The sequence below is a fragment of the Orcinus orca genome, chromosome 16, assembly GCF_937001465.1.
Source record: "Orcinus orca chromosome 16, mOrcOrc1.1, whole genome shotgun sequence".
Lineage (NCBI taxonomy): Eukaryota > Metazoa > Chordata > Mammalia > Artiodactyla > Delphinidae > Orcinus > Orcinus orca.
Window position 1 is genome coordinate 16,192,911 of NC_064574.1, and position 24,857 is coordinate 16,217,767.

General features: G+C 51.4%; 1 protein-coding gene across 4 annotated transcripts; it reads right to left on the reverse strand.

Annotated features, from left to right (window-relative positions):
• Window positions 1–24,828, reverse strand: PABPC1L (poly(A) binding protein cytoplasmic 1 like). 4 transcript variants are annotated; one of them, XM_049700120.1, is made up of 15 exons: window positions 23,084–24,828; window positions 20,949–21,142; window positions 16,376–16,491; window positions 14,547–14,686; window positions 14,305–14,399; window positions 11,224–11,361; window positions 10,798–10,893; window positions 6,347–6,613; window positions 5,449–5,533; window positions 4,684–4,812; window positions 3,926–4,032; window positions 3,002–3,095; window positions 1,346–1,476; window positions 815–889; window positions 1–434 (listed from the first exon to the last, which is right to left on the reverse strand). In XM_049700120.1, exons 1-14 carry the CDS (start codon window positions 23,274–23,276, stop codon window positions 836–838), a joined length of 1,839 nt encoding a protein of 612 aa, XP_049556077.1. In that variant the 5' UTR covers window positions 23,277–24,828; the 3' UTR covers window positions 1–434; window positions 815–835. The 4 variants fall into 4 exon arrangements, with proteins under 4 accessions (XP_049556077.1, XP_033289682.1, XP_049556076.1 ...); XM_033433791.2 differs by having other exon boundaries at window positions 6,206–6,613; XM_049700119.1 differs by having other exon boundaries at window positions 1–1,476.
• Window positions 24,829–24,857: the final 29 nt, after the last annotated feature.

Sequence of the window (24,857 nt, forward strand, 5' to 3'; positions counted from 1 at the left end):
GCTTAGCCCCCCGCCGCACGGTTGGTGGGTGGCGGCTGCTCCTCTGGGGCCCTTACAGGTCGTCCTGCTCAGCTCCTGGCAGCTCTGCTCTGTCTGGTGCACGGTTTACACGCCCTCTGTGTGCGTTAGCGCAGCGCGCCTTTGGGTTTCTGTTCCTGTTTCTTACAGCCAAAGCCCCAGCCCAGTCAAGGCTACCCTTTGCTCTGCCCACCTCCCTCTGACACAAGAAGACCTCCTGGGAGACAAGACGGAGTTTGCAGCACTTTTAATGCACAAAGCAACAGGTAAGAGGCTGGCCGGGTGACCAGCCTTCATTCCACAAAAAGCTCAAGTGCAGATACAGCCCAGTTGGGAAGTTACGGTTCACAGGGCCTTAGAGCCAAGAGCAGGAAACGCAGTTCTCTTGTCAGCCAAGGGAGTAAGGAGTCCATTTTCTGGGGATGAAAAAAATAAATGTTTCTAAAGCATGGCAGACACCCAGTCTTCAAGCAAGGACACAGACGAGCCCAAGCCAGGCGTTCCGGCAGGTTGCGTGGGGCCAGGCGGTGCCCGGGGGAAGGCCAGCCTATCCTGAGCGAGGCCGCCGGGGCGGCCGGCCGGCCGGCCCACTTGGCACTGGAGTCCACGCCAGTTCCCATCACGCAGTCTGTCCTCCTTGCCTTTGATCGTCACAGCTTCCCCTGAACCCCTTGGTGCCTCCGAGATAAGCCAGTGACACCACAGCGTTCTCTGGGAGTCTGTGAACGTCCCTCCCCAGCTCTGTACAGCTTCTGGGCTCGGCTGCTTCGGCACCCTTCCCCTGACCACCACCCACCTGGTCCCGGCGCACGTGCACTCAGGTCTGCTCCGTGGCCTGGTGGTCCTGCAACACCGCCAGGGCCTCTTCGACCTGTGGGACACACGGGGGAGGGGTTGGTGCAGCTGCCCCAGCAGGGTCCTGGGAGAGCCCTGCCTCCCCGCCTTGGCCCACCGGACGCGAGAAGGCCCGCGCCCAGCCCCGTCGCCCCCTCTGACTGTGCTCACTGGCTCCCATGGCAGAAACCCACGGCCACCTTCTACACTGCCAGACGGCTGGGGGAACCCTAACCCTTAGTCTGGGTCAGAACACAGCGCCCTGTCGCACAGTCTTGCCTGGGGAGCTGCAGGGAGGCCGCAGGGGCTGAAGTAGCCGGCCCTTCACTAAGGCCCTCTGCCACCTCCACATTCTGCGGGTGTTAGCTGATTTCAGCAAGAAGATACACTTCACCTGTCTAAGCAGCAGCCTACCAGCTCGCCTAGGAGAGGCCTTGATCCGTAACCCTCCTCTGCCCCCAGGCCTCCCCGCTCCTCGCAGGCTCCAGCCCACCTTGGCGTTGAGGGACTCTGGGGACTCCAGCAGGAGCAGCAGCTCCGAGTTGTCGATCTCCAGCAGCATGCCCGTGATCTTGCCAGCCAGCTGGGTGTGGACATTGTAGATGAGGGGGTAGAGACGCTCACCTGTGCGGAAGAGCCTCTGAGGCTTATGCACACACCTGGCGGACAGCCCGGGCATCCCAGGGCAGGGGTGGTATTGTGGAACGCAGCAGAGGGGGCATCCGGGTTTTTGTCCCAGAACTGCTCCCTCCAGGTGTGTCACTGAACACTCTCGGGGGCCTCTTCCCCAAGTGAGCATAGCCAACCCCGCCTTGGAGGCTAGTGTGAAGAATCAAATTTGACGGTGCGTGTCGAGTACACTGCGTAGGCTCTGACACAGGTTGGTTGCTGTGTTAAAGACCACTCTTGGGGCTTCCCTGGCGGCGCAGTGGTTGGGAGCCCGCCTGCCGATGCAGGGGACGTGGGTTCGTGCCCCGGTCCGGGAAGATCCCACATGCCGCGGAGCGGCTGGGCCCGTGAGCCATGGCCCCTGGGCCTGTACTTTCGGAGCCTGTGCTCCGCAAGGGGAGAGGCCACAACAGTGAGAGGCCCAAGTACCGCAAAAAAAAAAAAAAAAAAAAAAAAAAAAAAAGACTACTCTTGTTCATTTGGCAAGAAATCACTTGAAGGATCACATTGAAATTCTAGACGGGATGCGATAATGCTGAACTTGACTTCTTGGAGGGACGGGAGCCAAGCACACAAGATAAACTTCCCTTCCACCACTGGGCACTTCGAGTGACGGGGCCTAGTGGTGGTGGTCAGCCCATCTGGGCAACGTGTGGAGGGTGCAGCCGGGGCTGGAGGTGCTGGGTGCCTCCAGTGGTGGGGGAGGGCTTCTCCCACGAGGGGAGTGAAGATGTTTCCGGGGCACTGCTTACAGAGCCTTCCACCGCCATGAAGCCCATTTAGAATTTTTCTCTGGGGGTGGGTAGTAAAGTGGCAAAACCCCAAGCGAGCCGAGCAAACAATGGCGTGGTGGCATTGGGGGCCTTCCGAGAAGAGTCTGGAGGTCTAGGTGAAGGAAAGAGCCTGGGAACCACAGGAAGCTCGCTCATTCATTCAGCAGGTAGCGGCCTCCTTAAGCAGGGCCCGCCACAGAGGCCGGGGTGGAGATGGACTGCACGGGAGATCAGGGGCCAGGGGGAACAATGTCTGTTTCCCAGGACACGTTTATGTTCTTCCTCCCCGCCGTGGGCACTGGGAGACCGATGAAACTCGGTGACAGCCTCTTCCCATCACGAGAGGTGTGAGGTACCACAGCACCCACCTTAGGGGCCATTTCCTGGCAGAAACCCAAGACCCTACCCTTCTGCTCCCCCTCCTGGCCCCTCATCTCCCCACGTCTGGGGTCTCTCCCAGCCTGAGTCGAAGCCACACAACAGCAGAGCTGGAAGAGATCTCGGGACCATCTGGTCTGACCAGGGTCTTAAGACGAACAGGGTCCTGGGAAGTAAAGGCCCTTTGGGCAAGTCCACCCGGCAGGTGGGTCAGCACGAGGCTGGGGACCTCGTCCCCACGTCTGACCTCCACTCAAGGCACTTCCCACCAGGTAAGCCGGCTGGTGGCGCCCCCTTCCTGCTCCAGGGTCGAGGAACCAGCCACTCACCGATCATCTGCTTCTGCTCGTGCAGCGGCGCTGCGGCCAGCATGGACGCAGTCAGGGGCTCCTGTCCGGGGACACGCACAGCAGGCTCCTGGACCTGCACATGGTGCCGGGGACACATCCCTTAACCACATGGATGGGCAAGGCCTCAAAACACTTACCCTTGTCGGGTGAGCACAGGCCTCCAGGAAGGCTCTAGAAGAGGGGGAACAGGGGGCAAGGTATGGACAATCGGGCGGAACAGAACCCCTAACAAGGGCACGGTGGACTAGACGACAAAGTGACGTCCTAGTGCAGACGTGTTCCGTGGTGCTAGGAACCCTATGCGTGTTGTCAAGTGAAAGCCACACGTTACTGAGCACCTGGTGCTAAAGAAAGCACTTTCTACTCAGGTAGCTTTATGGCCGCATCCCCAGCGTGATTTCTGACCCTTTCGCATCTTGGTAACTTTAAAACCATTTTGCTCTCTAAAGCCTCCTCTTGTTCATTTTGCAAGAAATAGTTTGAAGTATACCCACAGAAATTCTAGACAGGATCTGAAAATGCTGACTCGGAGAGTTTTTTAGGGGGCAGGGAGATAAATACACAGCTCTTAATTACAGAAGATATTTTCAGTTCTATTCTGCAGAGTGATCACATCCTCGCTGCTTACTAAGTAAATACTAAGGAAACCCAAGTTAATTTTGGTAATAACCCAGGCGAAGCAAATCGTGATGAACAAACAAAATGTGATCCTGGTCTTTTTTCCCCTCTGTTAGTGGGTGGTGGGTGGGGATATCTCTTCTGATGGTACATGTTCATAAAGGAAACTTTACAAGCCAAGGATAGAAAGGAAACCAAGGTCCAGACAGGGCCAGTACCTTAGACAGGGTTCTGAGCCAAGCACCCCCAGAGCCCAAACTCAGTGGGCAGCTGGGCCAGCCTTACCCGGTGGGTGTTGTGTGTTGCCAAGGAACACCTGTGTGTCAGGAGAGGCCCCCTTGGTGAAGAGCATCCTGCCATACCGGGTCCTGTGGTCTGGGTACCGATGTTGGCTGTAAGAGATAAGCAGGGATGGTAAGGCCGACAGCAACCCAAAGGCATGACACCTCAAAACCAGCATTCACGTAGAATCCCCAGCACCGAGTAAAGGGTCAGCACACAGGCGTGCAAACACCTGCCAAATGAAGGAACGGGTACTTGCCTTAGAGCCCAAACCTGCTCCCCCGTTCACAGCTGCCGCAGTACTTGGGCTCAGATCTGGTGCTGCGCCCCTGCACGTATGATCACTTTCACCCGCGTAACACGACGGGAATACTGCTTTCACCTGGATTTTTTTTTTGGCCGTGCTGCGCGGCATGTGGGATCTTAGTTCCTCGACCAGGGATCGAACTCACGCCCCTTGTAGTGGAAGCTCAGAGCCTTAACCACTGGACCGCCAGGGAAGTCCCTCACCCAGATTTTAGACAAGAGGATACCAGGTACAGTAGGTAGCATGACCACAGAGTGAGTCAGCCCCGGAAATGGGTCGGTAGGACCCTGACCCTGGAGCCCACTGCACGGCCTCAGATGCCCGCACTGGCCTCCAAGGGGGCCAGCGGCAGGGTCACTGTGGAAGCCGGTTCTGACTCCCTGCCAGGAGCAAGCCCCTACCCACCACCGTACCCGTCCTCCGTTCCATTCCTCCCAGCCCTGCCCACACTCACCCACTCCCTGGGCGTGGGGCACCAGGCGCGGCACGTGGGTGGAGATCTGCCTGGCACTGCCGATGGGGAACGAGGGGCGCCGAGACACGGCTGCTGGCTGGACAACCGAGGCCGCAGGCGGGTAGGCGGCTTGCGGCATAGAGAACATGGAGAAAGTTTAGGTGGAGGGGGACAATCAGGCGGGCACGCTGCACCCTGACAGTTCTGGGGTGAGGAAGGGGATGGGAAGGGGAACCAGAACATTCTGCAGCAGAAAGAGGAGTGAATTCACTGGCAGACCCAGAACTCCAGGGGAGGGTGTTGGAAATCTGCAATTACAAAGCCAACTTCTGTCTACCCAGGACCCCAAGAAGCGTAGGTACCAGGACCACACAGCTTGGTCCCCCAGGGCAGCTTCAGGTCAGGGTGAACGTCACTCTTAGAGAAGGACCATTCATCAACAGTAGTGCCAAAGGAGTATTATTTTCTCAGCTTTGCAGGAATTTTCACCGTCACAAATCAGGAGAGCCTTTGGAGCTCACGGAAGGTAACAGCTGCGTGTGTGTCTTTTAGGGCTCGGCCCTGTCCTTGGTGATTTACACACATCTCACGCAGGCCCACGTTCACAAAAGGAAACCGAGGCTCAGAGAGGGGACGTGACCCACCCAAATTAACACCTTGGGAAGTGGCAGAGCCAGGCTTGACCCCCAAGCTCGTGTCCTTAACCCACCGTGTTACGCGCTGCCCCACGGGACCCATGTGGAGGGCAGGGGCTGGGTCACTCACACGAGGGTCTGGGTAGCTGGGCCGTCCACCTGGGGGCAGGCTGGACAGGTGGGCCAGAGCCATAGTATGGGGCCTGGGCTGGAGGCTGTGTGGGACAGAAAGACCTAGAGTGAGCGGGGCTGGCAGCAGGGGAGGTGAGAAACTGCATTCCCTCAGGGACACCACTATGGGAATTCCACTGTCCCCTACAGGGGACTGGTCATTATAGACCCACAAAGCTGGGGTTAAGGCTCCTGCTTCCCACGTCAGGAGGTCCATTAGCCCTGACCCCTTCGGGGCAAGATCTCAGGCTCAATCCTTGCCCCTGATGAGCAGTACTGCTAGCCCAGTGACCTGGATAAAAGGGCGACAATCCCACTGTTACTTGTGCCAGCCTGAGGAACTGCTAAGGGGGAGGAATGTTCCCATCCTCGGAGCCATTCATCTTTCTACAGACATCTTTCTACTCCCTCCAGGTCACACAAGCTCCTTCCCCAAACCAGGCCCCTTAGAACATTAGCATACAGGAGAGATGTTAGCAGGCGTCCCACAAAAATGATCATCTAAGCTGGGGGAATGCTACGTACTCTGCCAGTTTGGGAAAGTCATGGTGCCTACTGGCATATCAGGATAGAAGAAGGTACACAGTAAAGAAATCCAGGCTTCTTTGGCTTAATGCAATATTTCCCCAACGTATTTGACTGCAGAGAATCTTTCAGCATAACATTCACGATTCTCTCCCGGATCGGGAAGCACTGCTTGACAGGGACAAAATTACCCCTGTTAGAGATGGGGTGACAACGGCTGCCTGCCGAGTGAGCTTCCAGCTGAAGCATGTTGGGAATCTCTGTCTGCCTGTGAAGCTCTGATCTTCCTGCCCCACCTGGCTGTCAGGGAAGGGATGCGGACAGGAGGTCACCTGGGGCGTAGCGGGCAGGAAGTAGCTGGCAGGCTGCTGGAAGGAGCCCAGGAGGGGGCTGCCCAGGGCCCGCATGGTGGAGAGGCGCTGCATGTACTGGTTGGTCAGGATGGCCTTCCGCTCCTCCTTGCGCTGGGCCAGTGCCACGTACAGTGGCTTGGTCCCCACGATGCGCCCGTTCATCTCTGTCACGGCCTTCGTCGCCTCTTCTGGAGAGGAAAAACACACAAAGCCAAACCCTTTGCTGTGGCCACCCTCTGTCATCACCTAAAAGCAAGACAAGACAAGGGCTGCTGGGGGTGGAGAAGGAAGACTCCGGGGGCCACGCTCCCCACCCCCTGGGGGGCCCAGCCCAGTACTGAGGGTACCCAGGAGAAACTGCGATTAAGGGGGGGGGTCCTCTCTCACCCACACATTTACTGAGGCCCACAGTATGCCAGATGCCATCATCGGATGAATGGATAAAGAAGATGTGACACGCCTTCTTACTCGACAGGTGCAGCCACCTGAGCACGGAGGCATGGCCACTCCCACTTTACAAGTGATGGAAGTGAGGCTCAGAGTGACTTGTCCAAGACCGGTCCACTTGCTAATGAGGGCTGCTCATCGTTTACTAGACCATTCCCCAGAATTAGGGAGAACAGCTGCATTTCAGAGTTAATTTTGATCTCTAAATTTTCCTTCTGAAAAGATTTTCCTAAGCGGTGATGGAAAGCCGGCTTAAATCGTTACTGTATCTGCCCTCGCCTGTGCGGCTAAAAGGAAGTGGGATGGTAGTTTGGGACAGGTTAATATCTAGGGGCAGGGTTCTTCGGCCAGGCTACAATCTTAAACCTTTCTGTAGGGGTCACTATAATGAAAAATCTGCATTTCAACTACTCCTCGGGTTTTATTAAACCATCCATACAGTTCTTTAGTTCATTTGTGAATTATGGACAAAGTAAGATGCTCTTAAGAGTTATATTTCCTAGAGACTCCATGAAAGAGATTTGTATGGAATAGGAAAATAATTTGAATTTGTATTTTTGGTGCTTTATTGTGTTAATTTTCTTTGCGATAGAAACAAAATTCCTTACTATTATGGAGAAAAAAAAAAAAAGAATGACTCACCTAGGCAGTGGGTCATACATTAGCCACAGCTCAAACCTAATGTACGGTGCTGGTAGACCTCCACTGCCTCGGCAAGGCACAGAGCCACATTCTTCAGGAGTCTGGGGAAGAGGTTCTTAGCCTTTTTTTAAAAAAAATTTTTATTAAAATAACCTTTCTATTGTGGAATGACTTTAGATTTATAGAAAAGTTGCAAAAATAGTACAGAGTTGCTGTATATCTTTCACCTAGCTTGACAAATGTACCATGTTAACAGTGGGACAGAACTACAGTATCGACTGATTGGTACAATACTATTATTATCTACAATGCTATTAACTGAACTGCAGATTTCATTTGGATTTCACTGGACTTTCTAACATTTTTCTCTTCAAGGATCCCATCCATATTGCATATACGATTCTTGATCTTTTTTTAGGGTTGAGACACTGGCCTGACTCCATGAGGACTTGAGCTGAGAACATTTTAAATCTGCTCTATTAGAGCCCATGCTCTAACATCAATGATTTTCAGCTGCACTTTGCTACTCATACAGGGGCCTCGACCTGAGCGTTCACAGATCCCCTCAGGGAGGTCAATGGATAGAATTCTGGAGGCCTGTGAACTCAGATGGGGGGAAAATGGCATCTTTATTTTTACATTAGCATTTCCTTCTATTTTGAATATAGGCAAAGAAAAAATACAGTAGCATTAGCTGTGCTTGTGACTTTGTCAAGAAGAATATTTTCATATCACATTAATTATTGCTGATCTCAAAATCTTTTAGGCTCATCACTACTTCACTAGATCTTATAGTTTTTTGTTTTTTTTTTTTACCTTTTTCAGCCATACCACGTGGCTTGTGGGATCCTACTTCCCTGACCAGTAATTGAACCCAGGCCCTCGGCAGTGAGAGCACGGAGTCCTAGCCACTGGACTGCGAGGGAATTCCCCTAGATCTTATAGTTTGCTGCCTTAATAAAGCAGAACATATTTTAACAAATATATTTCAATCCAATTGTTTTTTGTAATCTTATGAGTTTTCTTTTATGCATTTAAACATATCCTCCATAGGATAAGGGGTCCATAGGCTTTATGAGACAGCCAAATTTTCTTGGCAAAAAAATACTGTCTTAGCAAATTAATAAGAACTTCTGTTAGGTAGTTTTAAAGAAGATAAAATTAGTACAACTAATACTTATGCAAGGACTTCCCTGGTGGTCCAGTGGTAAAGAATCCACCTTACAATGCAGGGGACACAGGTTCGAGCCCTATCAGGGAACTAAGATGCCACATGCCTCGGAGCAACTAAGCCCACATGCCACAACTACTGAGCCCACACGCCTCAACTAGAGAGCCCGTGCCTCAACAAGAGAGCCCACGTGCCACAACCTACAGAGTCCACGCACCCTGGAGCCCACACGCCACAACTAGAGAGAGAAAAAGCCGCACGCCGCAACTAGAAAGAAGCCTGCATGCCTCAGTGAAGATCTCCCGTGCCGCAACTAAGACCCAATGCAGCCTAAACAATAGAAAATAAATAAAATAAATAATAAAAAATACTCATGCAGAGCTTACTATGAACTTAATCTCTACAAAGTGCTTATAACACTATTATCTCATTTTCAATCACTATTTTATAAAATAGAAAATATATTAAATTTTATAAGTACATATAAACTTATGTAAAATTCCCATTTTATAACAAGATGGTCCACCCCACTCTGCGTCAACTCTTAAGCAATCCAGATTTTGTACAATTCCCTTCATTCAAGGGGTCCTCAAGGAGGGCAGTGAATCTCCTGAAACTATATGCAAGGTATGTGAACAACTAGATCATTATTTCACTACTTATCGTGGGCAGGTGCTCCACTTGCAGGCCTTTTAGTTCTCAGGACACCTCTAGAAGTAGATCGTGTTGCTCCCATTTTACAGATGGGTAAAAAGGGTCCAAATGGCAATGTCACTTCCTTCAGGCTCTACAGGTAGTTAATGGTAGGACTGGGGTTTAGACCTACTTCTGATTAACTTTAAAATCCCAGCTTCCAACCGTAATACTACACCAAGTATGCATTTGCCAGGAAAGAGGGCCCAGAGCTTTTTATAAATCAGATTTATCAATTACTGATTGATAAATTTAATCAGATTTCCTGATGCTTCATTCACATGTCCCACAGCTCTCTGTCACTTTTTTGGGGAAAACGTCCTTAACTCAAAAATTATTAGAACCTCTTCCCCAAATACCAGGCTCCCTGAAGGACATTTTAAATTGAATTCAACAGGCAAAAGAACTTCTAGACCACGTCCTAAGAGCCCAACCATCACACCACACGTGCAGGTCCTCAGCCCGGTCACCCACACTGACCTCTTTGGAAAGTCCTTCATTCCCACCCGCAGCTCCCTACCTCCTCACAGTCAAGTCAAACGCTGCTGCCACTGCCACTTCTTATAGGAAGCCCTCCTTCCTGTTCTGCTGAGCTCCCGCAGCTCTGCCTCCTCCACTTACCCCAACCCCACCCCACCCTACAGTAGATTTGAGTTAGTGATGCATCCGACTTCCCCACTAGACTATAAGTTACTCAAGGGCAAGGACTACGTCTGACTTATTCCTGTATGCTTCCCACAAGGCCTGGCAAAACAGCAGGTGCTCAAGTATGGAATGAACGAACACTAGGTCTTCTTAAAATTACGTGGGGAGCTTTTAAAATTAAGATGCCCAGAGCTCTACATTCAGTTTCTCTGACTCGGGTGTCTATTTAAGAGCTCTCCGCGGTATTTTAATGAGAAGCCAGGGTTCAGAACCATCCAGGGAGCCCACCGCCCACCCTCATCTTATAGATAAGGCTCGGAAGACATCTGCTCAAGGTCACAGAGCCAACATCACATCTCTGGTGCTAGGAGGGCACACGGTAGCTGTTCAATACGTGGGGAAGAATGAGTGAAGAATGATGCAGCCCAAGCCTCTCATTTTCCAAATGGGGAAACTGAGGCCCGGAAAGGGGTTATGTCACCAGCCAAGGCCAGACAACAAAAGTCAATGGAAATTCTGAGACACAAATATCTGTAATCTGGCATACAGTAGGCACTCAATAAATGCTTGTTGCATGAACCTCGGTTACAGCGAGCCCCAGCAAGTCCAGCTGTGCGACTGGGACTGTATTTCTACCCTCTTCCCCTCCAGCCCAGACAAGGCTGCAGATGGACGACAGACTCCAATGGGGTCAGACCCAGCTCCCAAACTCCAGAAGGAGCAGCGCAGCACCAAATCCCTGGAAGCCCCGGGGCGGGGATGGGGGTGTGCGTGGGCAGTGAGGATGGGAGGGGAAGGCTACCGATCCCCTGTGGGTGCCCCCGGCCCTCACCTTGGCACTGGTGATCACTCCATAGGGAGAGAACTCTTTCCTCAGTTTCTCATCATCGATGGAGTCATCCAAGTTCTTCACATACAGGTTCACGCCCTAGAAGGAAAGGATACCTGCTAGATGTGCCCCTTCCCCTCCAAGCCCCAGAATGACTTGGGGTGGGGGGAGGGGCTTACATGGGCCAAGGGGGCACTGGAAGCCCCGCCCACCACACCTCCAGTTCTCAGTCTCATGCAGCACCCCTGCACCTCACCCATCACTCAGCGAGTCCATCACCTGGAAGGTGCAGCCCCTCCCCACTCCCCGCATCTCTAAAGCCAAGTTCCCAGAAGCGGGATTGCTGGAGGAGGGAGTCGCATTCAGGGTTGCCCACACACAGACACTTTCACATCGAAGCAGCTGCCCCACAGGAAGCCTGTCCCTCACCTGGTAACGGGTCAGCCGGTCCTGCTTCATCTGCTCGAACCTGCGCTTCAGCTCATTCTGCCGCTCCACCCGCTTCTGGGCCCGGCCTACGTAGAGCAGCCGTCCACTCACCTCCCTCCCGTTCATGTCCATCACAGCCTGTGCAGAGAAGAGGCAGCCAGGGGGCTTGGTAACCACCCCCATGAGGCCTTGGCCTTAGCCCTGTCCTCCAGTCCCATCTTCTGGGCCCAGATGGGGCCACCTGCAAGCCAGGCTGGCCTTGTTAGCTGAGAATAATTAGTACCAGAATCCAGGCCATTTAAAGTGAATTCATTTTTTAAAAACATGGGACAGAGTAATTTCAGAGTAAACTATAGAATTTTAAAAAATTGATTTGGGCTCTACTTGAAAAAGTGAAATTGAAATTTGCAAAGTTTCCCATGACTTAACATTTAGGTTCTAACTGTAAGTACACACACGATTAGAACAAAGCAACAAGCATAATTCTTTCCAAAGGGCGTGATGGCGTAATCAAGATCCTTCATGTTGGGTTTCACAGCACAGAGAACCGTTTTTGCTATGAGGACTTTAGAGACATTTGCTTCTTAACCCTTGAGTTTTCTTTTCTTCAGTTAACTGGCCTAAGCCTGCCACACCCCAAACCGTCAGTGGCTTTGATTGCATGGATTCCTACATCTTCTGCAAGACGGGCAATGTCTTAATCCATAAGGACCTACTGTATAGCACATAGAACTTGACTCAACACACTGTAATCACCGAAAAAGAATGTATAAGACTGGTAAGAATCTGAAAAAGAATATGTAGATATAGATGTCTCTGTGTAAGTGAATCAAGTTGCTATACACCAGAAAGAAACATAACATTGTAAATCAGCTATACTCCACTACAAAAATAAAGATAAATTATAAAAGAAAAAAGGGAGGGAGAGAGAAATTTTTACTAAATTTGTTCAGGGGCGGTGACCCAACCTGGTGTCACATAAAAAAAAAAAAACAGACGTGCAATGTCTCTCTGCAATCCACTAATAATGAACTGAATCGGCATTGACTTATCTGCAAAAATCAGACCCACGTGAGTACTGACTCAAAGGTTTGGATTAGACATTGGTGTTAGGGAGGAGAAATATTTAAAAGGGAACTGACTTTTTAAGTGGTCAGTTCATTAGTAAATATTTTCATATAATGACTTGCTTCCCTACCTAGACATGCAAACGTATGTAAATATATGTAAAAACACTCTGGGGGCCCAAGAACTGCCTGATCCGTAGCAGTCTTAAAGGTCATTGGCAGGGAACTTCCCTGGTGGTCCAGCGGTAAAGAATCCCCCTTACAATGCAGGGAACGTGGGCTAGATCCCTGGTCAGGGAATTAAGACACCACATGCCAGTGGGGCAACGAAGCCCGTGCGCCACAACTACTGAGCCTGCACGCCTCAACTAGAGCCCGCGTGCCACAAACTACAGAGCCCACACACTCTAGACCCCGTGCGCCACAACAAAGGGCCTACGTGCTGCAACGAAAGATCCCGCATGCCTCAACGAAGATCCTGTGTGCCACAACTAAGACCCGACACAGCATAAAATAAATAAATAAATAAAAAATAAATCTTAAAAAAACCCGCAAAAAACAGGTCATTACCGAAGTCTCCAAGACCTTGGAGTCTACGGTTTCCCCTGCCAGCTTCACTGCTCTACTCCAACTTGTCATTTTATAGTTGGGGCAACCAAAGTCTACAGACAGGGTGGGACATGTCCAAGGAGACACAAGAAGTTACCTTTCAAAGGAGCCCTTTACTTAAGAACGAAACTTCAGGGCCAGAAAGAGTTGGTTCTAATCCCAGTGCTCTCTCCTCCTAGCTACAAGCTGGTGGAACCTGATAACCACAGTAGAGCCCACACTGGTGGGAGGAGACAGGACAGTGTCTGCAAAATCAGGTAGCACCTTGCCTGTGGTAAGTGCTCAGTGAGAAGTGGCTGCTATCGAGGTGGCCCCAGGATCCAGGTCTCCATCCGGAATCCACTATGAGCTGAGCTCTCCCATGACCAGTGATCTTAATGGGGCAGGAGCTACGGAAAGAGCTTCATGGTGGGAGGCAAGATCGGACATTATCCCTGCTTTGTTACTCACGCGGTGACCTTGTACCATTCCCTTGCTCAGTAGATATGTATCTGGTACCTACCAGCAGTGAAATGCTAGAGATTTAATGGTGACATGAGACCCAGCCCCTGCCCTCAGTTCTATCCGTGGAGATCTGAGCTAATGATGGAGACAGACAGGAGGGGCACCTTGTCAGAAGCACTGAGGACAGGAAGAGGTGGCTTCCTGAAGGAGGGAAAAGTATAAGCTGAGACCCATCAATTATCTACAGCTACGCTGTCCAACATGGCAACCACTTGTTGCACGCAGCTACTGAATACTTGAAAAATGGCTAGTCTGAACTGACATGGACTAGAGGTACCAGATTTCAAAGACGTAGTACAAAAAAGGGACTGTAAAAATCTCAATTTTTATCAATGTAAATATTACATCACAATCAATTATATCAACATTATACCACATTGAAGTGATAATTTGAATAAGTTAAATAAAATATATTATTAAAGTTGCAGGGTTTTTTTAACCCTTTTTAATGTGGCTACTGCACAATTTTGAACGGCACACGTGGCTCATGTTATATTTCTATTGGACAGCATTGGTCTAAAGAGTAGGGGAGGGGAAGTGTTTTGAGAAAACAATATGTTCAAAGTCTTGGAAGCAAGAAATAACACGGCACTCCCCCTCCCTGGCCTCAATCCCACGATCAATTCAACAAGAGGGTGATGGCTGTCTCAAAGGCCCCTAGTAGCTCCCAGGCTGCAAGATTCCATGAAAAGCCAGCCAGCCTCAGGCTATGGAAGCAACCGGAGGAGGCTGAAGGGTCTGCCTTCACCCCAGGCAGGAAGGTCCCTGGCTTGTGTGGACCCATGCTGGGGAGGGACTATTTCCTCCACAGGCAGCTGGAGCCCTCTGCTCCTGATCTCCCTTCTTCCTAGTCCTGGCTCCGCACCTCCTCCAAGAAACAGGGCCATAGGGAGGTTCCTACCTTCTGGGCTTCCTCATGCGTCTCAAAGTTGACAAAGCCAAAGCCGCGGGAGTGGCCGCCGTCATCCCTCATCACCTTGACACTCAGTATCTTCCCTAGGAAGGGCAACCTGTCTCAAAGGGGAGTCAGGCAAGCCCTGAGATGTCCCCTCCCTTCTCCCAAGTCTTCAGGAAGCCCCAGGGGGCACCCAAGCTGGGAGTAGAAGAGAAGTGATCCCCAACTCCCTTGGGGAACACGCCCACCAAACTGGGAGAAGAGGTCCTGCAGGCACTGCTCATCCACGTCCACGTGGAGGTTCTTCACGTAGATATTGGTGAACTCCATGGCCCGAGCTCCCAGCTCTGCATCCCGCTCCCGTCGGGGCTTGAAGTGGCCAACGAAGCTGTGGACACGCCAACAGGGTAGGCAGCTGCCTATGGCTGCCGTCGGCCACCCCCATCCCTGCCCCGGCCCACCCAGTAAGCCTGGGTCGCTTGAGTCAATTGCCGCTGGCCTCCAGGATCTCTGTACCCCTCATCAAGGGACTGGGCAGGGCAATGCTCCTCAGATGGCATACATCCAAGGACTGACCACTTCCAACAGCCAAGCTTCTATGTTCCAGCGTAAGGTTAAGATGACTTCATTCTTGGGGCAAATGCACAGGATCTCCTACTGCAAATGAGGCAGCTGAGTGCTCAGGAGATAAGAGCACAAATCTGGGAGTCACACAGACAAGGGCTTGAATCCTCGGTCTGCAGTTACCAAGCTGTGTGACCCTGGGCAAGTTACTTAACCTCTCTGAGCCTCAGTGTTCATTCCTGTAAAACTGGGGATCAAACTCACATCACAGGGATTTGCTTATTCATTTAACACATACTGGGTGCAGTGGCTGTGAGAGAACCAGATGTGGTTTATGCCAGTATTGCTGGGGTGGGGGAGGGGGGCACTGAAATCATTTAAATACATTATGAATTTTAAAAATTGTAATTTCCAAGTCCACATAAACACATCTAGGAAAGTATCCTAGATTAAGAAAAACAAAGCAAGCATAAGAAAATTTGATGGTACCTATAAAACAGCGGTCCCCAACTTTTTTGGCACCAGGGACCGGTTTTGTGGAAGACAGTTTTTCCACGGACAGGGGTGGGGATGATTTGGGCGGTAATGCGAGCAATGGGGGGATGGTTCAGGTGGTAATGCTATCGATGGGGAGCGGCAGATGAAGCTTCCCTCACTCACCCACCACTCACCTCCTGCTGTGCAGCCCGGTTCCTAACAGGCCGCAGACCACTACCGGTTCGCGGCCCGGGGGTTGGGGACCCCTGATATAAGACATTTAGCACAAACGAGTGATAGCTGACACCAAAAATTGAAGGAAACTGAGTGACAAAGGAAAACAGGCAAACTGAAAGCTGACAAAGATAGAAACACACTTCTAGAGAACTGGGAAAAGCCCATCAAAGTTCTGGTTCACTGACAGGAGGCTACCCTGAGAACCTCTGGACAAAATGACTCTGGGTGCATCTGCCACCCCAAAGCTTCCTCCACTGCTCAGTCTCGGGCATGGGGCTGGGCCATCTGATGGGCAGAATCAGAACTGGGGGAGGCAACAGCCAGAGCAGATTCTCTCCAGCATCTGCACCTCAACTTTCCCATCTATGAAGTGGGGATGATGCCAAACTTAAAGGCATGAAAATGGCAGGCTAAGCATATGCCAACCTTCCTTCCTGTCCCCAGATCTCAGGAAACAAAAGGTTTAATAAAATTCACAGCCATGCTGAGAAGGTTGGAAAACAGACAAAAATCACTCTGTCCACTGATGATGTGGCCATTAGCTGTTCCTGCTAGAATTTCTAAAGCATCGCCCCATTTGCCACTCAGAACTCCTCTAATGCATCCCAGCAGCCCCATGTTGTACTTGAGGAAAGGGAGTCCCTGGGAGATGGAGCAACACGTCCGAGGTCATACTGCCAGGAAGAGTACCAGCAGCTGCTCAGTGCCAGGCGCCCATTAGACGGTGGGCGGGTCCTAAGTTGGTGGTACCATGATTCTGCTCCTTTAGCCCTGGAGCCACCCACATCCCACCACTCACACTTTGCGGTCATTCAGCAGCATCCCGTTCATGGTGCTGATGGCGTTCTGTGCAGCCTCGTGGGTCTCAAAATGCACAAAGCCAAAGCCTCGGGAGCCATGATCATCACACACCACCTGGGCCACAGGGAAACAGGACATGAAGAGCATCCAACAGAGAAAAAGAATGGCAACGGCAATAACGACTAATATCTGAGTGCTTGCTCTGTGCCTGCGAAGACAATCCTATCTCGCACAACAGCCCTATTTTAGAGATGGGAAACGAAAGCTCAAAGGGGTCAATCTACTTGCTTAAGATCACACAGTAAGGAGGGATAGAGTCCTCAAACTGAACGCAGATCTCATCTATACCACAGACCAGCTTTTAACGATCTTCCTAAAGCAATGGATAAAAGGATTAGATTCCAGCCACCTTCCCCCCTTTCTGCATCTTCGTTTCTAACTGCAAGTTAGAAACAACCCGAGATCCATCCAGAGGAGACTGGTTCAGTAAATTACAGTATATTCATCTTGGTCTGCTGTATGTGCATAGCTGAAGAGAATGTGGTAGATTTCACGGCTGGCAGGGTGACCTGTGAGGTATACTGTTAAGTGGGGGGAAGAAAATCAAGCCCATTTGGGTTAAAGTGGGCATCTATGCTTTTGAGAAACCGTTTGGCATTTTTTGGTAACATTCAATTGTGTTTCCGCTAACACAAGAAATACATATTTAGGGGAAACTTTTGGAAAGTGAGAGCGAGAGAGACAAAGAAATAGAGATTGAGAAAGTGAGGAAGAGAGGGGAAAGAAAGAAGGAAGGAAAGCAGGAAGAGAGAAAGTGTGGGATGGTTATTATTATTTTTCACTTATATACCATTTTTAAAAGGTTACTTACCATTTACAGTGATTACAAAATATTGGCTCGATTCCCTGTGTTGTACAATACATCCTGGGGCTTATCTTTTTTTTTTTTTTTTTTTTTTTGCGGTACGCAGGTTTCTCACTGTTGTGGCCTCTCCTGTTGCGGAGCACAGGCTCCGGACGCACAGGCTCAGCGGCCATGGCTCACGGGCCCAGCCGCTCCGCGGCATGTGGGATCTTCCCGGACCGGGGCACGAACCCGTGTCCCCTGCATCGGCAGGCGGACTCTCAACCACTGCGCCACCAGGGAAGCCCTGGAGCCTATCTTAAACCCAATAGTTTGTACCTCCCACTCCCCGTCCCCTATATTGCCCCTCGTCCCCCTCCCCACTGGTAACCACTAGTTTGTTCTCTGTATCTGTCCTCTGTATTCGTGAGTCTGCTTCTTTTTTTATTATATTCACTCGTCTGCTGTAGTTTTAGATCCCACATATTAGTGACGTCATATAGTGTTTGTCTTTCTCTGTCTGACTTATTTCGCTTAGCACAATGCCCTCCAAGTCCATCCATGTTGCTGCAAATGGCAAAATTTCATTCTTTTTATGGCTGAGTAGTATTCCACTGTATATATAAACCACATTGTCTTCATCTATTCACCCATTGATGGACACTTAGGTTGCTTCCATATCTTGGCAGGGAAATTTTTAAAACAGACACACACAAAACTGTTAATAATTATTTCCGGGAACTAGAGTTGAAAGCGACGAAAGCTTTTTTACTTTATTCCTTTCCAGGTTGTTTAAACTTTACCAATTAATCTATTATTTCAACAGCAAACTTGTTTCAAATTTTGAAAAGACCCACAAACATACTACCCCCATTCTGTAGGGCTCCCGACTCAAGTTAGGACAGACCTCGCGAATGGGAAAGATCTTCAGTTCACAGAGTTCCTGTCCCTCTGGCTGAACTTGCACTAAGACCCCTAATGACCATCTCATGGGGTCCACGGCTCCACTCATCCCTGCAGCCACCGCCCCGGCTCAACTAAGTGACATTTTCTGCCTCGACCACCACCCCAGCCTCCCAACCCAGCTTCTGGGCTGACCACTGGGATGCTTTTTCCAAAATGTAACTGTGATCATGTCCCTCTGGGAAATAATCTCCAGTATCTCCTACAATCCGCAGAACTATACCAACGTGGCATTTAAGGCTCTCCAATTGGCCCTTCACGAGTCCTGCTTCCAAGTCCACACGCAACACGCACCCCTCCAGCCCCAAGCAGGGTCCCTCTGCTTTCAACTCAAGCCCAGGCCTGTCATTCAAATTTAATCACATTGACTGGGTTCCACTCTGTGCCAAGCACCTGCTAAGGGCATCACATACTGTTATATTTGTCATCAGAACCCTTCCAGGCAGTTCTTAACCTCTGAGCCCCAGCTGCCCAACTGGGGAAAATGGGAATAAATGACTTGTCCGAGGTCGGCCAGCCAGCAGAAGTAACTATTTGATTCCAGTAGATGCCTAATGAGATGCTCGCTACTCTTTCGAGGGCTATCTATATTGTGAAGATTATGTGAGTTAATATACATTCACAGCCACCCTAAGAGGTAGGTTCTACCACTGCCCCCCTTATAGAGAGGAAGCTGAGGTATGGAGAGGTTAAACAACCAGCCCAAGGCCACACTGCCAGGAAGTGGAAGAGGCAGGATTTGAACCCAGGACACTAGGCCCCAAAGTCCAAGGTCTGGCTGACTATGTCATGCTGACTCTCTGCTCGGTAGGCTGGGCTGATCTTTGAACTTGAGTGGCGTGACCCCAAGCCTAGTGGAGTTCCACAGTGCCTCAGAAACCTTTCCTCAGCCCCAGGGCACTCTCCTTTCTGGGTCTTTGACTCCCCGGATCCCCATGCATTCCCCTCAGAGCCCAATGTCCAGCTGTTCCTAAAAGTCTCACCATCTCCAACCAGCCTGAGAGCAGTTGGTAGCACGCAAGGAATAGTTCTAACACAGAGGGAGGCATCACTCCCAACCTCTCCCCCTACCCCTGCCATCTCCCCAGAAGGGTGGACATGCCAGAGGCTATAGGGTAACCGACCAGCCATCCTCATAAAACCTAAAAGCAAACACCAGGGGAACGGACCACACTGAACGCCTTGTACCTAACCAGGCCCATAACAGGGCTTCATTAGGCCTGCAAAGACTTGCCCGAGTCTCACAGAACTTTCTGTCCAATCCTCAGTGGCCCAGAGGAAGCCTCAAGGCCTGGATAATGGGAACAGACATACTCTTCCCTGTTAAGTTAGCTTCAGCTAAGCCAGCAAACCCATTGGTTCAGATCCTGCCTTGGCCACTGACCTCCCACCCCTATAATATATAACTGTGAACAAGTAACCCCAACTCTGAGCCTCTCCGCCCTCCAGGGTAACTCCGGGATCCTCCTGTTTGCATCTTAAGAGGCCATTTTGGGAAATTCTGTGAGGATGTGTATGCAGAAAATCTAGCACGTAGAAAGTTCTGGATAAATCTGCTGTTATCACTGTAAGAACCTAGCACACAGTTAAGCCTCTCTCTCTTTTCCATTGATCCTCAAAGACAGGAAACAGCCCTTTCTGTCTATCATGGCATGCCCTTCGCAGCTGCTGCACCTCCTCCAGTCTGTTTGCCCCTCTGAGTCACAGGGATATCCCCTCACTCACAGGGAGGTGGTGAGGCCTCACTTGAGAACTGCAGGACTGTGCCTAGCACATAGTAGGAGTCAAGGAAGAGTTCTAACACAGAGGATGCCATCACTCCCCATCCCCCCTGCTGCCTCCCCAGAAGGCTGGACATGCCAAAGGCTGCAGGGTAACTGACCAGCCACCCTTATAAAATCTAGCGGGCAAAACACCCAGGGTTAAGCCCTGTCAGGACAGACTGATCTGCTGCATGGCCCCTGACCCTCAACTACAAAGTCAGAGAAATGATCACAGCCCTTCCCAAATGATGATACAGCCATTAGCTCAACAAATATTTATTGAGCACCTACTATGTTTTCACATCTCAGGTACTTGGATACAGTGGTGAATAAGAACAAGATCCCTACTCCTAGGAAACTTCCATTCTATTATAAGAGAAATGTTACAGACAAGGTCTGGTCCATTGCCATCATGGCCTTCCTGTATCTACTTGCTTTGTCCTATAATTTCTACTGCCCTCTCATTCTGAATTCGGGCTGTTCTCATGACTTACTTTGGTCAGTAGAACGCAACAAAATGACAGTGTGCTAGTTCTGAACCTAGGTCTCAAGAGGCCAGGTGAGCTTCCACTCTGTCTCCTGGGACCCTGCTACTGCCATGAGAATAGCCTGGGCTAGCCTGCTGGAGGATGAAAGCCCACAGGGAGGAAAGCCGAGTCGGTCCAGCTGACAACCACCCACTCCCTAGAAGCAGAGCCATCCAGCTGTCAGTGGGCAAACAAAGGAACCCAGCCAAGAGCAGAAGAACTGCTCGGCTGAACTCAGCCCCAACCGCCAACGGTTGAATTACGAGCGGAATAAATCACAGTTGTTGACAGCCACGAAGTTAGGAGGTGGTTACACAGCAAGAGCCAGCTGATACGTAGGTGACCGCTACAGCTGAGAACAACTACCATCCAGGTGCTTGCTGAACCTGGCTCTTTACCGATGAGGTGCTGCTTGGTATCCCTCTACCACCACACAGGTGTCTAACACAGACCCCCCCCAAGAGGCACACCCACCTTGCAAGAGAGGATGTTCCCAAAGGTGGAGAAGGTGTCGTACAAGGCCTTGTTGTCAATGGAGTCTTCCAGGTTCTTGATGAAGATGTTGCCGACACCCGACTTGCGAAGTCCTGGGTCTCGTTGGGACCACATGATGCGGATGGGCTGGCCTTTGATCACCTCAAAGTTCATTGTGTCCAGTGCCCGCTCCGCTGGACAAGAGGAGAGAAAGGAGCTAGTGAAGGGGATTTTCTTTCCCTGAGCCCCAAGGAGCGTAGTTGGGAACTGAGCCAAAAAAGAAAAAAAGAAAAGAGCCACTGTCTGGGTCTCACTTGGGATAAGAGCTTGAAGCCTCAGGAGGGATAAACAGAAAGAATTCATGTGTGTGGTGCTCCTCCCACCTTCCAGGTAGGATCTCCTTCAACTCTTCACCATAATGACGTGAGCAGGAATTCCTATCCCCATTTTACAGAAGGGCAAACTGAGGCTCAGAAAGGGGAAAGATCAGGAGGGTCCCTATGACAAGGGTGGCAGCAGTTTGAGGAAACTGAAGCTCAGAGGTGCTGAGCAGCAGAGTTGAGATTTGATCCCAAGGAAGTATGGCTTTCGGGGCAGTGAACATCACCTCTCTGAGCCCACTTCTACACCTGTAAAGAGGGGATGATGACAATATTACCCACCTTTCTACATCTAACAAAGGGAGAGAATACCACCTGCCTCCAGGTTGTCAGACAGACTGAAAATTAAATAAGGTGTGCAAGGCGCCTTGTACTTTGTGCCTGGCACAAAATAGGTGTCTGGTAAACAGTAGTATGTCTAAAAACAACAGCCTATGCCCATCCCTCTGTCAGGTGGTATGCTGTCCCCTGCTTCAGGGACACCTCTGGTTTCAGAGGGTTTGGAGGGGAACTGTGGAATACTCAGTGGGCAAGTTTCAAGAAGTCTGGGTTTTCCACCTAGTCCTGCCATAAACATCCAGGAGTAAAATCCTTCTGCTGTCTGGAGCTCAGTTTCTCCATCTATGAAGTCTGGCAAAAAGGTCAGGTTGCACAGGGCTTGGAGGAAGATGGCAAGAGGCAGTGGGTGGGTAAAGCAGAGCAGAGGGGAAGGCTCCCAGGAATCCAGCTCTACCACCTGCTGGGAAACCGGCAGAACTATCACAGCAAACTCCCAGATCAGGGAACCTCCCCATCCTCCCAGGAGACTCAGAGTAAAGGCACCCGCTTTTGGACTTGGCTGGGGCAGGTTTTTTTGGTTATACTTCTGGAGTCTTACACCTGAACGCTATAGTTATTATGATTTTTCTTGGGTTAGAACTTACCGAGGGCTTACAATGTACCACGTGATACAGGTGCTACTTCATAGACAAAGCCCTCCATTCCTTCCATGCTACTGGGTAATAAGGCTTAGCCCCACTTTACAGATGAAGAGATGCCAAGCCTGAAATCTTGCTCAAGCTCGCACCCTAGTGGCAGAGCTCCAACAAAACCCTGCGCTCTAATCTCTCTCCTCTCCACTCAACACCTAGCTGACAAGCTCTGATCTAAACCTATCAGCTCCGAGAAACGGGTCGTGGAGCCTGGAGCGCAGGCAGCTTTTCTCGGTTCCCGAAGGTGGAGGCGCCTGGTGCAGACCTCGGGTCCGGCTGCCGGGAAAGGCCACAGCCCGAGGCTGAGCTCTCCCGGCTGCCCCGCTCATCACCCGTGTCTTCTCGGGCATCTTCCTCACCGGGTGCTTTCAATTGCTCATCCTCCCAATCACTCTACAAAGCAGGTACCTCCCCCCTTTTGCAGACAGGCAACTGAAGCTCAGAATGATTCATTTGCTCAAAACCGCACAGCTGCCGGCTTTCTAATCCCAGGTCTGGCTGACCCCAAAGCCCTTGGCTGTTTTCACTGTCTTAACAGCTCTTCCGGAAAACGGAGCACCAGTAAAACACAGTAGGAGCACACTAACTGCTAGTTCCTGTCCCCGGGGCCTTTCGGAGCCCCTTCCAAGGCCTTGTATCTCTGGACCTCAGTTTCCCTGGCTGCAAAATGGAAGATTTTGCAGGATTAGCCAGAGATGAAAGCGCGCGCGGGTGGCTGGGATGCTGTCTGCCTGTCTGCCTGTCTGTAGGTGGGTCGGTCCGCCCCCCTCCCCCAGGGGCTCACCGTCGGCCGGCTGCTGGAAGTTGATGTAGGCGTAGCCCAGCGAGCGGCGGGTGGCCACGTCGCGGCACACACGGATGGACAGGATGGGGCCAGCGGGCGAGAACTTCTCGTAGAGCATGGCCTCAGTCACGTCGGGGTGCAGGTCGCCCGCGTAGAGCGAGGCGAGCGGGTAACCCGGGCCGCTGGAGTTCATGGTGGGCGCGCGGCCCCGCGCTCGGCGCCCACGTGCGCTCACCCCGGCAGCGGGGGCGCGCGGGGCGGCCGGGTTCTTCCCACCCCCTTCTGCCCCTGGCCTTTACCTCCCCCGCCGCCCCGCGCGCCAATCGCGGGCGCGCTCGGACCCCGCCCCGCACCTGGGACCCCTCAGCCTTCTGGAAGCCCCAGGTGGGGGGCATCTCTGCCCCCGCGATGGGAGGCGGGGAGAGCCCTCACCTGGCCCCGGGTAGGGCTGCGGGTACGTGGGGGGAGCTCCGAGCCGGCGCCAGCGGCGCAGAGAGGGCGGGGATACCACGGTAGGAGACCTGGGTTCTAATCCCCATTAGTCATTGTTCTCCTGCGCCCGTTTCCCTTCTCCGTGGAGTTAGGATTCCCTTTACACAAGGATTAAAGGCGAGCGTGGGCTCTCTGCACGTTTCACACGCAAACGGGAAAATTGCGAGCAGGATGCCCTGTTTCAAAACTTGCGTACCTACCCCCCTGAGAGGAGGCTTTCTCTCAAGACAGTCCGGATCTAGTCCCAGCCTTCTCGAACCGGCTTGGTGGTTTGGGGCCGAAGGCTCCGTGTGAGAATTGTAGACCACGAAGGCCTTTCTTGACCCTGGTTCTTCTACTGCCAAGACCTTTTCGTGGAACGTATCCTGAGCACCTTTCTCAACGAATCCACTCCACCTGCGCTCCACCACGAAGGCTCACCGAGTTCTTTGGGGCCCAGCCTCTATGGAAACAGTAGGGGCCTAACAGAACAAGGTCACGGCAGTGGCCCCAAACCAAGCACCAAGACCCCTCCCTCAATCTTAGTTTGCAGCCCCAATCTGTGGTGTAGGGTCATTTTTGAAAGAAGCTGGTCCAGTCCACTGTGGACGGATACTTCACTGGGCCTCTCCTAGTTCCTGCTTCAATAGAACAGGTAGCTTCCCACTGGCCTCTGGTTGGGCACGACAGGTGGAACAGCCTGGGAGCCAGGAGCAGAAATGGGTCTGGCTGCCCGGCCTATACGAAAGTTAACAACCAATTCTAATCTGGGGCTTAAATACCTCCCTGTCATGACCCCCTCCCCGATCCTTGTGGGAATGTGGACGTTTTTATTTGTTTATTTGTTTTTGGCTGCACCCTGTGGCTTGCAGGATCTTAGTTCCCTGACCAGGGATCGAACCTGGGCCCTGTGAGTGAAAGCGCAAAGTCCTAACCACTGGAGCACCAGGGAATTCCCAAATGTGGATGTTTTTAGATGGGGGCAAATCCCATGAGGAATCTCGGTGCCACGGGCTATCTTAGACAGTGTTAGGACAGGTGAGAGACTCGTATAACCTTGGAGATGACCAGGACTTACGCTACCATCTCTCACTGGCTTGGGCACATCTCAGAGTTTTTTAAAACAGAGGAAGTGGTGGTGGTGCTGTGTGAGTGGGATGCTAAGTTAACAGTCCATATCAAGTCTTAGAAGCCACAGAGGACCTAACACCTGGATGGTTTGTGGTGGAAGGTGTACAGGCTCTGTGTTAATTCATGGCAATTTCTCCCCAGGCCCTCGACTTCTGGTTCTAAAGGATGAAAT